The sequence below is a fragment of the Hibiscus syriacus genome, unplaced genomic scaffold, assembly GCF_006381635.1.
Source record: "Hibiscus syriacus cultivar Baekdansim isolate YM2019G1 unplaced genomic scaffold, ASM638163v2 tig00002237_pilon, whole genome shotgun sequence".
In the NCBI taxonomy this organism is placed as follows: domain Eukaryota; kingdom Viridiplantae; phylum Streptophyta; class Magnoliopsida; order Malvales; family Malvaceae; genus Hibiscus; species Hibiscus syriacus.
The window spans coordinates 7,316,768-7,335,407 of NW_024061918.1; the positions used below are offsets into that span (position 1 = coordinate 7,316,768).

The 18,640-nt window shown below is 32.0% G+C and overlaps 2 protein-coding genes and 1 pseudogene across 2 annotated transcripts; 2 read left to right on the forward strand and 1 right to left on the reverse strand.

Moving 5' to 3' along the window:
• Nucleotides 1–607: 607 nt before the first annotated feature.
• Nucleotides 608–5,553, forward strand: LOC120139453 (bidirectional sugar transporter SWEET7-like). The gene is made up of 5 exons (XM_039154658.1): nucleotides 608–705; nucleotides 840–876; nucleotides 1,388–1,769; nucleotides 1,887–2,006; nucleotides 5,225–5,553. The coding sequence occupies exons 1-5, from the start codon at nucleotides 657–659 to the stop codon at nucleotides 5,402–5,404; spliced, it is 768 nt and encodes a 255-aa protein (XP_039010589.1). The 5' UTR covers nucleotides 608–656; the 3' UTR covers nucleotides 5,405–5,553.
• Nucleotides 5,554–7,811: 2,258 nt separating this feature from the next.
• Nucleotides 7,812–11,207, reverse strand: LOC120142751 (luminal-binding protein 5-like). The gene is made up of 8 exons (XM_039157265.1): nucleotides 11,048–11,207; nucleotides 10,208–10,475; nucleotides 9,906–10,120; nucleotides 9,559–9,801; nucleotides 8,998–9,477; nucleotides 8,750–8,904; nucleotides 8,551–8,633; nucleotides 7,812–8,462 (listed from the first exon to the last, which is right to left on the reverse strand). The coding sequence occupies exons 1-8, from the start codon at nucleotides 11,103–11,105 to the stop codon at nucleotides 7,967–7,969; spliced, it is 1,998 nt and encodes a 665-aa protein (XP_039013196.1). The 5' UTR covers nucleotides 11,106–11,207; the 3' UTR covers nucleotides 7,812–7,966.
• Nucleotides 11,208–17,773: 6,566 nt separating this feature from the next.
• Nucleotides 17,774–18,640, forward strand: part of LOC120140507 — a 29,972-nt pseudogene continuing 29,105 nt past the window's right edge.

Here is an 18,640-nt window from a genome sequence, read left to right on the forward strand (position 1 = left end):
CCAGTGCTTGAAAGCAACGACAATACCAATAGACATCATTAAAATATGATTCTATTATATTCAAATTAGTAGATTTAACGTCTAGCTCAGGTATCCGTCAAATTTTAACGAAAAATGATGAGTTTCAAACATATGAATAGTCGATTGGGTAACCATTTGAAACTTCTAATACTCGGGGGACTCAACAAAATAATGTCCTATAATTGGGAGACCATTTTACAACTTCTAATAGTTGGAGGACTCAAAAAACAACGTCCTCCAATCAAAAGACCATTTGTATATTTTACCCTAAATTTTACTACCCTACATGTCATGCAAGGGACCAAGCAGTTCTAGATATGCATGCTAAACCTAAGCTCACTTGAGAAGATCTCTCTTGATTCTTATAGAGATAATGAACGTAAAATTTTATGTTAGATATAAATATAATCGTGTTAAAAAAATTAAAAAAATAAAATTAAAATATGTATTAAAACCAAACGAAAATTTAAAATTTATAAAATTTACTTATAAATTTTTGTGACAACTCTCTCGGCCCATATATTATATATAACAACTCGTAGTAGTTTCATCCAAAAATATTCTGTTTTGAAAATCTACATATAGACGCTCTCTTTTGCGCTGTCTCTTCCTCTTTCTTCTCTCTGTTGTCAGTCATGGTTTCCCACCTTGTCACCACCAGCCGAAATATAGTTGGAATCGCAGGTACGTACGTTTATATGATACATGGATTTGAGTTTCACGCATATTTATCATTGTTTGTGAATATATCCTTTGTTCAATTGATTTCCATGTATTCAAGACTAAACTAAGGTTGGTTTCTTCTGTTTCTTTTCCAGGGAATTTCATCTCGCTCTTCCTGTTCTTGTCTCCTTTGTAAGCTTCTACTTTAGCATAATTTTCCCAAGCACCATTGATTCTTTTCATTTCTGTATTTTTTTCAGTTATCAGATTTTTAACTCAATGAAGAGGAAAAACATAACATCACTCGTGAGAGCAAACCGAGATGACATTATTACCCATAGCGGTGAAAGGCATTTTAGCATAAGACAAATGGGTATTTGTGGATTTTTGGGTGCCAGGGGTATTATGATAAAAGGCATAACTGCCACGGGTATCACAAGAGTGGGAGTGTTATTCTTCCTTGAAATCTTGGATTTGAGTAATTTTATTTAAGGGATGTGTGTCGTCAATGATTAAAAAATATTATAAACGAATATTACCTTGTAATCATTTAAATTTTTAAAAAATTCTATGCAAATATCTTAATCGAAATATTTAATTATTTGAATATAATAAAAGAATAAAAATAATAATTTAACCATTGTTAATTATCATAATACATTCCTTCAATTAGTTGAGTAATTAAGGAGAGTTATTTTGGCAGGCCAACTTTTGTTCGAATATGGAAGAAAGGGTCGGTAGAGCAGTTCTCCCCGGTGCCATACCTAGCAACCTTAATCAATTGCATGGTCTGGGTGGTTTACGGTCTGCCGATGGTGCACCCTAACAGCTCCCTGGTTGTGACCATCAATGGCACCGGGACTGCCATTGAGCTTGCATATCTCACCCTCTTCCTCATCTTTTGTCATGACAAGAAAAAAAGACTCAAAGTGGTGCTGATTGTGCTGCTTGAACTCATTTTCGTCGCGGCTCTCACTGCTCTCGTTCTTATCGTAGCTCACAACACTCGACGCCGCTCCCTCGTCGTCGGAATTATGGCTATTCTGTTCAATATCATGATGTACGCCGCCCCTTTATCCGTCATGGTCAGTATCTTAAAATTTTATAAGTTCACCCTTTATATAAAATATTACGTCCGTTTCTGATCTATATCTATAATAAGAGTTTAGATATTGAAGATGAATGTCTGATGACTAACGCAGAAACTGGTGATCACGACGAAAAGTGTGGAGTATATGCCGTTTTTCCTCTCAGTGGGTTCCTTCGCCAATGGTGTTGCTTGGACTACTTACGCTTTCCTCCCTTTCGACCCTTTCATCGCTGTAAGTTGCAATTCCGGTCTTCACCTTTTTCTTTCTCATTGATTAGCTCTTAACTCAACTCAAAAACAAAATTAATTATAATAAAACCAAACACCAGTTCGTCTAGTGGGATAAGGTACTAGATCCTTTAACTAAAATTAAAATCTATAAATGGAACAAATTGGATTGGAAGAATTACCCAATAATGGATCAATATATTAGAAACGGACAATCAAACAAATAATAATAATAATAATTAGAAAAGAAATAACTAAATAATATTTAACTGATGTCTGTAAACACCGACGAGATCCATTTGAAAAAACTATACCCAGTAGCGGATTCGAAAATATTTTTAAGGGTGGGTTGACACATATTAATTATTAAAAATTTTCATATGAGTAGTCACAAATAAAATCTCAGTATGGACACCAATAGTCAAATAAACATCTAATATAAAAAAATTCAGATTTCTGAATGGAAAACCATTTGCATCCGCCGCTGACTATACCATCTTCGTTTGGGAAAATATGACAATCTTGATTATTGCAACACACTTTCTTACTCGATATTTTTAGTAACGGTAGATACATGTAGGACCTCCTGCGTTGTAGGATTTCAAGTTATTGCAGTTTTTCAATCCCAACAAAAAGTGATGTCTATGAGGGAAGGTTGGTATTCTGTGTTGTTTAGGCAAGTTAGGCACCTTTTATTCCATGTGCCTTCTAAAACGGAAAGCCCTTTTCCAATTTGTTAAATTTTTGTTAAACTGTCAGTTTGATCCGTTTTAGTACTTAAATTTTTAATTTTTTTAAAATTTAATGTTAAATTTTGAACAGGTGTACTAAAATAAAACAAAAACTAAACTTTAGGTATGATTTTGAAAAAAATTTGAGAGTCTAGGTACTAAAACGAACCAAAACTGATAGTTTAAGTACTAAATGCGTAATTTACCCTAGTATTCAAAGAAAGTTTTTAATTTTTATTTGAAGTTGAAAAGTAATTTCGATTAATTAAAATTGATTTTATTTCAAAGTAAAAAAATTAACGATTTCAGTGTATCCAACTTAAATCTGAATTACTCAAGTAAAAGATGGTCGAAATCTAGAATGAGTGAACCAAGAATGCTTCGAAATAAGTACCCTCAAAGACCTAGAGTGCAACATTCAAATGAAAAAAAAATCGAAAATGATATAGCTCTGAGAATTTATATTTATAAATTATGAAGCCAAAATCAAAGTAGAATGCCTCATTATCATGGAAATATTACATCAAAAATTCACATACATACAGGGACAGACACATTATTTTATATTAGAGAACGAACTTGAATTTATAAAATTTTATGGACGGAAACATATTTTCAATAAAAGATACATAGAAAAATTTTAAAATAAATGACAATTTTAAATTTTGATGGGGCGACTACCTCCACCCGCCCCTCTCAATCCATCGTTGCATACATAACCCTAGAATCGTGATAGTAACGCAATCAAACATAGGAATACTTGGCAACTTAATTTGATAACTTCATGTACACTACAAGCATATATCACTACTTAAAGTAGCTACATTTACATGAAACCATCTAGAAGTTTAGAACAAAAGAGATTACACTCTAACAATTGAGAATTGATTTACGAATCCTAAAATGCAGTCTGAAGTAATATAAGAGTAGTGAAATCGTGCAAAAATAATAAAACAAATAGAATAAACTTTGAGAAACTCGGTGAGGTAGTCGACACAACAACAAAGCAAATCATAACAATCTTACTATAGCACACTGATTTAACAAAACATAAGCATCCACGTGTTATCATGATAAAATAAATCATAGCAATACTAGTATGCAAGTTTCATCAAGTTATCAAAAAATTGTGTGTATTTTCATGGATTTTAGAAGCCTGCGGATCCTACCTCCTCGTTAGGTATCAAAATGATACAGATTCAATAGTCACCTATTTACCTTACCGATCATAATAATAAACATTCTTCTGCCTCGTCAAAATCGATGTCTTTAAAACATGTACACAAGCACTATAGATCCAACGGAATGATATTTGTACCTAGACATAAATTAAAAAGCAATAGCCCATTTCAATACATCGTCGACTGTCTTAAATTTGTCGTCCACCTTATCAAATTGGTATATAACTCATTGTCAATATTTAATAGAGCATTTAACTCGGTTTTGCACTTCAAACATGAAAAAACAACATATTTATACATCAATGCCAATCATCACATACTAAATACATTCGTTAACGCAAATCATCACATACCCTAAACCCTAAACCAAAAACACAATTTAACAATTTAAAAGCATGATTTGTCTATATCCATTGTAACTCGGTTTTATTGCTTCCCCCCCTCCAAATCTTCTTGATTTTTAAGAACAATCATGCATTTCATTAACAAATTTAATACTAAAATCATAATCAAAGATGAAATTAACATGCATGACCCTAGTTCTTCACTTTAAAGTTTATGGTTTCGCTTACCAGACTTTAAAACCAAGGATTGATGGCTCTAAAATGGAAACTAATCACTTAGGACTAATAACCTGGAATTGAGATTCACAATCTCTTAAGGAATTTGGGTGAAAAACTCTCTCTTGATCAAACTTTACTTTAACATTATATTAAATTTTGTCAAACATATTATTTTCATTGTTTTATTAAGAAAACATCTTAAATACAGTTAAGAGAGAATTAAAAAGTAAATGTGAGCTATATGAAGCTTGATTTTGAACAATGCATAAAAATAATAAGAATGGTATATTATTTTACGGTTAAATTTAGATTGAAGAAAATTAAGAGTTAAATGATATTTGATAAATTGAGATTTGGAAATTAAACAAAAATATGATTAGATTTAATTCAAAATTGAATGAATAAACGAAAGAGACAGAAAGGACGAATTATCATTTAATCTAACGAATTTCATCAACTAAGCACACTTCCCTACTGTTCATTTCAATCCTTAGTAAATAATTTTCTGATTATTGAACTCGGAAAATTTTATTTACGAAATTGATGTGTTCCGCATGCAATCAGAACAAGAACTAGTATCTAATCTTCTAAGGTTTCATAATAAGATGCTTCGGTGTATACACACACAATTTACATCAAACACCAACTTTTAAATCAAAATTTCCACGTCATTGACTAATTTATCAAGCTGTGATATGAGCCTCGAGTCTTGACAGACATGTGGTTTGGGGTTCAAAAATATTGCAGGCTTCTAATGGATTAGGGACATTGTTCAGCTTAGCGCAGCTGTTGTTGTACGCCACATATTACAAGTCCACAAAGAGAATAATAGCAGCAAGGCAAGGGGCCAAGATGGAGATGAACCTGTCGGAGGTGGTCTTCAACGGAGACAATAATGACCCCAAAAAGACCTCCACAGCACCTTAGTGACCCACCTTTGAGGCAATAAACATGGTAAAATATACTATTCGTCACTGAATTTTACTCTCTCTCTTATTTTACTCATTGTACTTTTAATTTTTTTTAATTTACTCGCTGAACTTTTGAATTATTCCAGTTTTACCCCTATATTATATATGAATTTTGATGCTTTTTTAATAGTATGAGTGATTGCAAGATAGCATCAGTTTAGAATTTTTTTTTTAATAAATGATAACGCTCATACATCTTAAAGATATAGCTATTCAAACTCAAAACCTCTAGAAATAACAAGGTTTTCTTTTACCAATGATGTGGTTCGCTTAAAAGTATCATCCCTAGATTAATCTCTTCATGATCTTGAGCCATTTGATCTAACAATACTGATTCACCGAAGCATGCATCAACCTATCAATTTGTTAATGCTAGTAACATAACCAATCATAATTTAAATTAACTGAACTGATCAAATTAGATAATTTAGTTTGTCTAACTGAATTGGCTTAATTTTTAAAATAAACATTATTTAAAACAATTATATAGTAAATTATGTAATGAATAATTAAAAATATAATTAATTTATATTATTAATTTGAAATAATATATATGAGTTGATTTAATTGTGAAAGGGTAAATTACACCATTCATCATTTAACTTTACTATCTCTCCTATTTCACTCATTGTACTTTCAATTTTTCCAATTTACTCACTGAACTTTCAAATTGCTATTGTTTTAGTCACTACAAATTATTTTTATTATTATTATTCTATGTCATGGCATTTTTATATATTATTAAATATAAAAATAATTTAAAATAAATAATAAAATAATATTTTATTATATTAAATTTAAAATGATTTAAGAAAACCATTGTCCCTTCTCATCACTGTCAACCATTATCTAGGTTTAATTTTATATTTTAAATTATTTTTATACTAAATAATAATAAAAAGTTTCAAATCATATCAAAATAATAATAAAATAATTCAGAGTGACTAAAGCAAGAGTGATTTAAAAGTACAATTAATAAATTTAAAAAAATTGAAAGTTCTATGAGTGAAATAGGAGAGAAAAAAGTTCAGAGATGAATGATATAGTTTATCCATTATGAAATTTCATAATTAAATGAACCATAAATCTAACTTAACCGAGTCTTCAATTGACTAAGTTGGTTTATCAAATTAAATTGAAACTAACTAAATTGATTAACTCAAATTAAATTGTTCACTACTCTATTTATAAATATTTTGATTTAATATTTATAAATATATTTATTTAATATTTATGAATACTAATAATTGCAACCATGTATAATTTTTTAAAAAATGTAATTTTATATTTTTTTAAACTGATGAACAAAAACCAATATATTCAAGAATAGATATATTAATAACCCTTAAAACAAAGAACCTTTGTCGTCGCTCCGTTAATAGAAGCTAAAGTTTCATAAAATTTGGGTAAAATGCACAAATGTTAATAAAATTTGGGTAAAGTACATAAATGATCCTCCGATTACAGGGCACAACTTTGTTGAATTCTCCATCTAGTAAAAGTTACAAAATGATTCAATGACTAGGGTATTGCTTTGTTGAGTTCCCGACTATTAAAAGTTACAAAATAGTCACATGACTATTTATATATTACAAACTCATCGTTTTCTATTAAAAATTGATGGTAATATGAGTTAGATGTTAACTTACTGAATGTGATATGATAATCATTTGAGATTTTGAGATCAAATTTTATCATATCACATTTAACAAATTAACTTCCACCTCAGATTATCATCAACTTTTTAATAGAAAAGAACGAGTTTAGAATATATGAATAATCGATTAACCACTTTGTAACTTTTAATAGTCAACGACTCAACAAAGCAATACTCTATAATATTTCATAACTTTTGAAATAACTTTTAATAGTTAGTGGCATATAGCCCGAGAACCATTTATGTATTTTACCCTAAAATATTAAATAAAAATTATTATTCTACGCATGAGAATAAAGTATTTTACAAGCAATATCATCTATTTTATTTAAAATTTTAAATATTAAATTCTAATTTTTAAATTATAAACTAAACCTTAAATATATCTCTTAAAACAAAACACATAATTAAACAATTTCTATGAAATATTTTTCTCCATCACCAGTATATAAGATAAAACTTTCATATTATTTATTTATTCATCAAATTATGGAGTCGTGATTGATGAAAATTAATATTCGTGCTTAATTTTTGCAATACCAATAATATTTTTTGATACGGTTAAAAATTTCAATTTAAATTCCCCAAACCTACATGTTTCGTTGAATAAAAGTTGGAAGGCATTTCGATTCAAAACTTTCAAGATGCAGGAAAATTTTAAAATGGAACTGTTGTGGTTGACCTAACACTGCAAAATACAAAGCAATAAAAGAAAATCCATTAAAATGTATTCATTAACTCAAAAATAGACGCAAGGGAAGTACTTCTACCACAGAGACAAATTACAGTGTCCTCGTCACACCTACCTACGCTCTCATCCTTCTTACCCTTACAGCAGTCAAAATATATAATTATAAGTTTTTAGAGTTCATCATGAGAATCATCTTCTTCAGTTGACCCACCACCTGCTGCTCCACCAGATCTTTGGTATACTGCAGTGATGATAGGGTTGCACACCGCCTCAATCTCCTTGAGCTTCTCTTCGTAGTCTTCCTTCTCGGCACTCTGGTTGTCATCAAGCCACTCCAATGCCTCTTTCACGGCGGTTTCAACTTTCTCCTTCTCATCGGATTCAAGCTTGTCGGCGAGTTTATCTTTGTCGCTAATCTGGTTTTTCATGTTGTAGACATAGGTCTCCAAGCTGTTGCGCGCATCTATCCTTTCCTTCACCTTCTTGTCCTCCTCCGCAAATTCTTCTGCCTCACGGACCATTCTCTCGATCTCTTCCTGGCTCAGTCGACCCTTATCGTTTGTGATGGTGATCTTCTCTGATTTTCCGGTACCCTTATCTTCCGCCTTTACGTTTAAGATACCATTTGCGTCAACTTCAAATGTAACTTCGATTTGTGGGGTGCCCCTGTGTTTCGAGGGATCGAACAATAAATGAATAATGCAGGTGAAGATTTGCAGAAACTACAAAAGGGAATCAAAGGGAGGGAGCAAACCTCGGAGCTGGAGGAATTCCAGTAAGATCAAAATTTCCCAGCAACCTACAATCTTTTGTGAGGCTCCTTTCACCTTCAAAAACCTGACATCGAACCACAACAATTTGAATAAGGTTCCGAAGCATTAGAGCTCTTATGATTGAAAGGAAAATCGAACTCTTGGGAATTTTACGTTCATGCAAGAATTTCTAAAGTGTACCTGAATGGAGACAGTAGTCTGTTGGTCCTGATAAGTGGTGAAAACTTGAGACTTCTTGGTAGGGATAACAGTGTTTCTAGGAATCAACTTGGTCATTACCCCACCAACAGTCTCGATGCCAAGTGTAAGTGGAGCCACATCGAGGAGAAGAATATCTGTTTCGAAGAGAACATTAAACACAAATATCAGACACAGTTGATTCAATACAACAGTTTAATTCCCCTATAATTACAGGTGATGATATGTACCTTTGGTTTCATCACCACCCTCGCCACTCAAGATGCCTCCTTGTACTGCAGCACCATAAGCAACAGCCTCATCAGGGTTAACACCCTTGTTGGGTTCCTTTCCATCGAAGTAGTCCTTAAGGAGTTGTTGAACCTTTGGAATTCTTGTGCTTCCACCGACAAGAACGATCTCATCGATTTGGTTCTTCTGCAAACCGGCATCTTCCATAGCCTTCTTCACTGGTCCCATGGTCTTCCGGAACAGGTCATTGTTCAACTCCTCAAAGCGAGCTCTGGTTAGTGGCTCAGAGAAATCAGTACCATCAAAGAGTGATTCAATCTCCACACGGACCTGGTGCTGGCTGCTGAGAGCTCTCTTGGATCGCTCAGCTTCCCTTCTAAGCTTCCCAAGTGCTCTGTTGTCCTTGCTGATATCCTTTCCATGCTTCTTCTTGATCAATTTAATAAAGTATTCCATGATCCTCTGGTCAAAATCCTCACCTACGAAAAAATGACCATAACCAAAAATCCATTGGTGAAACAAACTTTGAAAGCCTTGAAGCAAACAATTAAAATTCATACCTCCCAAATGAGTGTCTCCGTTAGTGGAAAGAACCTCGAATACACCATTGTCAATTGTCAAGATACTGACATCAAATGTCCCACCACCAAGGTCAAATACAAGAATGTTTTTCTCACCACCCTTCTTGTCCAAACCATAGGCAATGGCTGCTGCAGTTGGTTCATTGATAATTCTTGCCACATTGAGGCCAGCAATAATGCCAGCATCCTTTGTGGCCTGCCTCTGGGCATCGTTGAAGTAAGCTGCAAATCAAACATATGGATAATTTGAGCATAAAAGGATAATCTAGGATCAAGCAAACAAAATTATTTCCAGCAAAGAGAATTGCTTTTTATAATGCACTCACCGGGAACAGTAACTACTGCATCCTTGATTTTCTTTCCAAGGAAAGCTTCGGCTGTTTCCTTCATCTTAGTCAGAACCATAGCACTGATCTCCTCAGGGCTGAAGACCTTGGTCTCTCCATCCTTGATCTTTACTTGAATATAAGGTTTGCCATCCTTGTTCACAATCTTGTATGGAACAAGTTTCATGTCCCTCTGGACCTCCTTATCCTCAAACCTGCAAAGAAAAAATTGCCCTGGTAAGCATTGTATTCCAATCAACACAAAATGCAAAAGGAGGAAACATGAGAAGAATGTCAATTACTTTCTTCCGATAAGTCTCTTGACATCAAAGATAGTTCTTTCAGCGTTAACTGCTGCCTGATTCTTCGCAGCCTCACCAATGAGCCTCTCACTGTCGGTGAACGCCACCCAAGATGGTGTGATACGGTTACCTTGGTCATTGGCTATAATTTCGACATGACCGTTCTTGTACACGCCAACACAAGAATAAGTTGTACCAAGATCAATTCCGATGACTGTTCCCAACTTAGTGGCTTCCTCCTTCGCTATTGAGATTGCAAAAAAACATCCTGTTCACAGAGTTTCCAAAATTTTAAAACCATTATAGAGGCCACACTACTAACATTTTAGGATCATTTGTAGAGGCAAAAACAATGATGATCCACGAATTAGAAGTGAATCATCCATTGAATCAATAAATATCAGAACTGATAAAAAGCGGCACATGTACCACAGATCAAGAATCGTAACTAACTTCTACAACAGTTCCGTGCAATAATGCTAATAATTTAAAATTACAATATTGGATCGTAAATGAAGAAATAAAATAAAGTGAAATAGAACATTTTTAATTTTTTTAGTTCAAATTTAAAATAAAGTAGATCATATTCCTAGTCTGTCAAAGTAAATTACAGATATGAGATCCCTAGTTCTCAAAACAATGGAGAGAAGTGAAACGATATGAGATTGCTTAAATTCTCATTCAACGATCTAATGCATCTCGAGGAGTCATAAAATTAAAATCCGATATAAAACATCCATCGATTCACGATTAGATCCTCTACATTTTATCTAAAAAAAAGAATAAAAGACCACGAAATCAAACGGATCTAGCAAAACACAGGGACAGCAAATCACTCACCGGCCAAGACGATCGCAAGAACCACTAAAGAGCCGCTTGCTCTCCACGAGCCAGCCATACTGTGCCGTCAAGTTTTCGAGCTTTTCCTCTGTAGAAGCGAAACGCTGTGCCGTTAAAAATGAGACGAGTGTTATTCTAGTGGCACTCTATTCTTTTAATCCGTGTGATGAGGTAGAGGTTTGAGGTTTTTATGTGTATTGGCGCATCTTACTAAACAATTTTTTCAGATGGGCATACGTCACCTATGGTGACGTGGACCAATAAGGATTCGAGGAACGGGATTGTCGAGCCAATGAAATCAGATCTTGTGTTGGGGAGATCATGGCCGTTTATTTGTCACAGAGGTTGACGTGTCCACTTTTCCGACTTTTAAATTATTAAAAATAGGATGACTGCCGACTGATAGTTCGATTGACTGGCTCAAAAGCCTCGAAAATTGTTACTTATTATGGGATTTCCTTAGGGAAGGCAATAGGTCGGGTCGGGTCGGATTTTTGGGCCACCAGATCCGACCCGAGAATAAAGGGTTTTTCACCCGTGACCCGACTCGACCCGACGAAATTAAAGTTTCATCCGACCCGACCCGACCCGAATATATAACTTAGAAACCCGACCCGATCCGACCCGACCCGAAATAATAATAAAAAAAATTTATTCAATGAAAACAGTGACTTAATTGAAAAAAATTATATATGGAGGGACATTATTGTAATTATCCCTAAATATATAGGATAAAATTATATATTTTTCGGGTCGGGTCGGGTTGGATTTTTTCACCCTAAACCCGACCCGACCCGAACATTACATTTAAAAAAAACCCGACCCGACCCGAACCCGAATTTTTTTTTAAAAAATCCGACCCGATCGGGTCGGGTCGGGTCGGAACCCGTCGGATTCGGGTTGAGTTGCCATCCCTAGTTTTCCTTGCAAAATAAGTATTATGGTTTCAAATATGAACAATATATATATATATATATATATATATATATATATATATATATATATATTTTTAATATTTTAATTAGATTGAGCAAGTATATTTGATCGATTGATCAAATTATTTATCTTTATTCTCTCATATTTTTATAAGATTCTAGACGTACTAGAAGCACTTTACTCTTTTTCCTAGAATTTCTCCTTTTCCTTCCCGATTTCCCCCAAGTAGGCCAATAAGATTAAATTTAAACTTTATAAAAACCAAAACATTTTAACTAAGTTTTTCACATTTATATAATAAGTGAAATAAAATATTATATATAAATAATGTAAAATTTATTTAGCAAATAATTTTGGATAAAGTATTAAATTATTTTTATTTAAATGTATTAGTTACTTTGTCAAAGAAAAATTAGTAGTTACATAGCTAATCATTAAATAGTAAATTTTTAATTAATTAATTTAAATATTATATAAAATAATAAAAAGATGAAAATATTATTAAATTAATATATATTATATATATATTATACCATTAAATAAGGATTATTTAATAATTTTTAATCAAATTATTGTCACTTAACCAATTATACTAAATTGAGTAAAACTTTTAAATATAATATAGATTATAGTATAACCTCTATAAATTAATTTTCGATAAACTAATAATCTTTTTAAAATAATAATTTTTGGTCCTAATTTGGGTCCAAGTTCTAAATAATAATTTTAATAAATTAATAAGATAGTAATTTTTCGAAAGACCCTTATATATACATTTAATGTCCTTCAATATTATTAATTAATAATTTTATAAAATTAGAAATATAATTAGGACAACTTAGTAAAATATGATTTTAGAAAATTTGTGCGACTCGGGAAGTTATTGAGGGTATAGAAGTTTCATTGTCTCTCTTATCTTCTCCAAAATTAGTTCTTCAAACATCTTTACACGTTCTTGGTATTGAAGAAACCACTCATAAAGTGCTTTCTTCATCTTTGAATATTTTGTAGGTTTGTGTCGTTTGTTATCCCGTCCTCTTTTTAAGTTGGCCAAAATGTACTTTGATGATCGCTAGAGTGCGTTCGATATTGTACCTTAACTAACTTTCAAATGAAAATTTTCATCAATTCACTGTTATGAATCTTTTTTAGTACATGTGGGGTGACCTTTCTTATATTCAATTCATATAGTGCTTTACGTATTTGATCTGTCATGATTGACTTTTAGACACCTTTTAGATGTGAAGTCATAGTTGATTTGGATCAACTAATTAGGAATATTTGATGTTATTTATATAGTTGTTGATTTCTTTACCATACAAGAACATGCATTAAGTTTTGGGGAAAACTACATATTTAGTACCTAAACTATCAATTTTGTTCCATTTTAGTACCTAAACTTTTATTTTTTTCAAACCATGCCTAAAGTTTACTTTTTGTTTCATTTTAGTACATGCCATTGAAATTTTAGGTACTAAAATGAAACAAAAATTTAACAATGGAGTATTAAAAGGAAACAAAAAGTAAATGTTGGGCACTGAAATGAAACATAAAAGTAAACATTAGGTATAATTTAGAAAAAATTAAAAATTTAGGTACTAAAACAGAATAAAAGTGATACTTTAGGTACTAAACATGTATTTTACCCTAAGTTTTAACTAGTACTACATACTACAATGATTTTTTAAGGGTATGTATTATATTTAATTAGTCACATAGTATATGCACATAATTCAATTAGTTAATACAATGTATATATTTTTTATGAAGAATAATGTAGGTTCGTTGAATCAAAAAAAATCTCTTTAAATAAATAATTTATTAATTTAATTAATATCTATTTAAATTAATAAAATTATGTGATCCCGACATTATTTATTTATAGAGGTTTTATTGTATTATCATTTATTCCAAACTACATAATTTATTGTTCCTTACTTAAAGCGGGATATAAATATTTGATCAGATAATTTGTAATAAATTTAAAATGTAAAAAGGTGAGTAAAATAAAATAAAGTACTGTTTGATAAATACAAAATATAATGTTTTGCTTGGTAAAATGAAAACAAAATTGAAAGAATGAAAAATTGAGAGATTATAAAAGTGAAAAGATGGATAGTTAATTTATAATACTTGTTTTTTGTTCTTATCTCAGTTTTTCAGGGCTTTGCCCTGGATAATCCAGATCGACTTATATCATACATTTGACTTTGGTAGGTGAGTCTTCCAGCGAGAATTTTCTACACACAATGCCTCAAACTCGACACTTGTTTAAGAGATATAAAGTTACTTAACATTTGAATCAATCCCATTGGCAGTTAATTTATCACACTTTAATATCGAGATTAGAAGTTATTTAGCAATAACATTGTTAATTAAAGGGATGAATTTAATTTTAAAGGATTAAATTGTCAAATTTCAAAGTTTAGGAACTCAATTTAATTGAAATTAGAATTATTAGAGACTCAATTGAACGGATTCAAAATTTAGTTATCAAATTAGAAATGTAGGGATGATTTGAAAACAGATTGAAGTTAAGAGAAAAAAATTTGTGAACCCTAGAAAGTTTAGGGTCACTCCTAGTAATTTCCCCAAAGCCAAGTTGAAATAATACCAATTTCCCAACATAAAATTATATTTTTTAGTCTCTTGTTTCTTTTTTTCTCTCTCTCTCTCTCTAAAGGGTTTTCTGCCTTTCATCTTTGGCGATTGGGCTTAGTCGTCTCCTTTCCTTTGTTTGACCAATTGATGGTCTCAAAATCATCATCTCGACTTCCTTTTTTGTGTGGTACCATAAGGCATAAAACTAAGTAGTGTCACCTTCGATTTCCTGAAATTTCAAGAACTCCTTTTCAAATGGTTGTTGTTTCAAATCTAATAAGAGCCTTTGCCTTCTCTTTTATTTTTATTTTTCCTTTATTATTTTCTTCTTTTCTCTGTCATCGTGTGTTTCACGCACTGACGTACAACTGGTCGCATATTTCATCGGCTCTAGCCCTTCCATAACCCTAATCTTTTGTTCCAAAAGAAACCATGGGCTCGTGAGCAAAACCCATCCCAATGCCAAGCCTGCTAATGAGGCCCAACTTAGGCTTACATCCAATCAAACCTAACCAACCCAAATGATTAGTTTACTCATTTTATTTTTTGAAGTTAGGTTTACTCAGTTAACCAACAAGCTTTTATATGAGGTACATTTTTTAAAAACCAAGCTTGAGCAAAGTTACTTTTTAGCCTAACTGTCAAGGCTCAAAGTGACAAAAAGCTAAACCTGAATCGAATATGTCGTATTACTAAAATTAGAAATATGACATGAATTCGATACAATTTCAAAACTTTTTCCAACTATGACTTATCCAATTTAATCACATTAAGAAGAAAAGATTATCATTAGAATACATCAATCTTTGGACATTAAAAGAGACATTTTAATTCAGTTTCAAAACTCTTTATGACATTTTTTTATCCAATATGACATGAATTCGATACAATTTCAAAACTTTTTCCAACTATGTCTCTTTATGCTCGATTCAACACAAGATTAACAATTCATAAGCATAAAGAGACATTAGAAGACGTGTAAACAATATCCATTCACGACGATGGTATTGAAACTGAATCTTGAGTTTCGATACTGAGCCTCTAAAGTGTCGATACTCACCATGAGTATTGATAACAATCTAAGGTTCAAAATGCATTTTAATTCCAAAGTTATATATACTCACATGCGAGTATCGATACTTTCCCTTAAGATATCAATATTCATCTTGATTATTAGTACCAAAATAAGCTACGATATTTGATAAATTACAATAGATATCGATATCACCCCTTGTGGTATTGATACTTACCTTGAGTATAAATAGCAAAACCAACTTTGAAATTTGAATATTAGCATGGTATCGATACAAAAATGGTGGGTACCACTTTTAGAGGAAAGATATCAATACCTTAAGAATAGGGTATCGATACTCTTCTCTATGGAAACCTAGATTTTCGCTAGGCTTATACGATACTAATACTACAAGAACAATACTAATATCAAAGTGTGTGAATAACCTAATTATGCCTAGAATGCACTCTAACTTAGCCCTAAATAATTCCAAACCATATAGAGTCACCTAAGAATCTCATTAGGACCCAGAACATTCATTCTACACTTAGTAATCCCCTTACCACTTTATAGCCCTAAAGGTAAAAAATACAACTTAAGTCATTAGGAATATAAAGTCAAGTATTCATATACTGGCTAAGTTCACACATGGAATACCGAAATACATCACAACATGATTTAGATGAAAAGTAGAATGCCACTTAGTAATCAATAAGTGCTCGATTTAAAAAGGTTTGGCCACCCATAAGATAAACTAAGCATGACTATAAGAATTCTACCTAATTATCATATCATAAAAAATAAAGGCTCTTTAGGGACCATACAATTCCACAAATGACTAATTATACCAAGTATTTAAGCTACCACTCATATACATGCCATTAATGTACTCAAAAACACAAAATACGATAATTACTACGAATAACTTATATTGGCCCTCGAACAATGATATAACATCTCAAACTAACCATGTGCTTTCAGAATACCTACGTGTGAAGAAATATACACACGTTTTCACTTAGTGAGATAATTATTGAACCATGTTTTGTATTTTGATATACCAAAACTAAATATTTTCAAAAGAAATTTTAAGATTATTTTCGATTCTATTTTCAAGTTTATATTTGATTAAATCATTCGAATATTAAAATTCTTATTAAGGTCAAAAACTCCACTTTTACTCCTTACTCCTAGTCAAAATTAAAGTCATATACTCGAAATATTTTTCAAACAATTTTACAAAGGGTTTCAGATTCTAATCGAGTCAAAAATCGATTTTAAGCACTACAATACCAATACTACAAGAACAATATCGATATTGTTCATGCAATACTGATACTCTGAATGGGAGTACCAATACTCCTTTTATGGTTTTGATAAAAACTCATTCCAGTTGTACTGATACTCTCAGAGTATCGATACTCTCATAAGAGTATTAATACTCCTCTCTCACCAACGGCTAGATTTTTGTAATTAATGCAGGCGGTATCGATACTCAACGGCTGAGTATCGATACTCAAGGCGTTTAAGCAATATTTATTGTGGAAAACTTCATCCCAACGACTCTATTAACTCCCAAAACAACCCAAACGACTAGAATTGAACGAGGAGGTATAAAAACAAGATTTCAAGGAATATGTGAAGACAAGAAAGCCAAAGCAACCAAATTGAACCAAAATCAAAGTAAACATTCTTGAATATTCTTTTTTCTTTCAAAGAACACTATTGTACTTATTTGTTTAATTTTTTAGTGTTCTTATTTGTTCTTAAATTGTGCAAACAGTTTCCTTGTGAGGTTTTTTAAAGTTTGCAAATTTGTAATTTTCTTTTTAAAAGAGTGTTTTAAAAAATTTGGGGTATAATTCTAAAGGGAGTTATAAGGTTACATCTTGTCCTTAAATGTTGATACAAATTAGTGAAATTGTGAAAATCCTTAGTGTATATAGCTAAGGTAGTGGATGTAGACTTTGGGTCAGAAAGTCGAATCACTCTAAAATTCTAGTGTTCAATTTCATATTTTTCTTTCAAGCTTCCACCAAAATTTTTAATTGTCAATGCACCCCTCTTAGCTATTTCATCATCTTGATTGACACCAATTGGTATCAGAGCTAATCTCATTTGAATGCTTAATATCCTCATTAGAAGATACTAGGAAGAAGTCAATTATTTCATCATCAATGGCCACTTCATCCACTTCCGAAATTTTTGGTGAGTCTCAATCCATTTCAAAGCCTCCATATTTTAATGGTGCTAACTATTCTCATTAGAAGAACATAATGATGTTGTTCATTCAAGCTATCGATTATTCAGTGTGGGATGTTATTACCAATGGAGCATCTATTCCTTGCAAGATACAAGGAGAGCTTGTGGTACTAAAACTCAAGTTAGAATGGAACGATGAAGATTGAAGACTCGTCAACTCAACGCTAAGGTCATGCGCATCATATTTTGTGTATTAGGCCCCGATGAATATAGTAGGGTGTCTTCATGCTCAAATGCAAAAGAAATATGGGACAAGCTACAAGTCACGCATGAGGGTTATCTCAAGTGAAGAAATCGAATATTGGAATTCTCACTCTCAATTATGAGAATTTCAAAATGAAGGATGATGAAGAAATTAAAACCATGTCAGATCATTTTACCTCCATTCAAATTTGTCTGCAGTTCGTAATTTTTTACGTGGTTTATGTTTTCTCATACTACAGGATACTTTGTATGAGTTACATTATCGAAATCTAAACAAGAGTCTTCACCGTGTATCATCCACAATAAATGGAAAATATGAAGCGATGAGAGAGATAGAAGTATGTACTCTCTCTTTTCTCCTTCAACTGCCCAAAAAAGTGGCAACTTGCTATTTATGGACTCTCTTCTTATTAAAAAAACCATTGTATAATGTTTGTGGGATGTATACCACAAAGTTTATATTCTTTTTTATAAGTATTGGAGGTCTCATTGAAAATCCCCTTCGTATTCGTTCGAATACTAACAAGTATGTTAATGAACATTGGAAGGAGGAAAAGAGTACCTCATATTTCATTAAA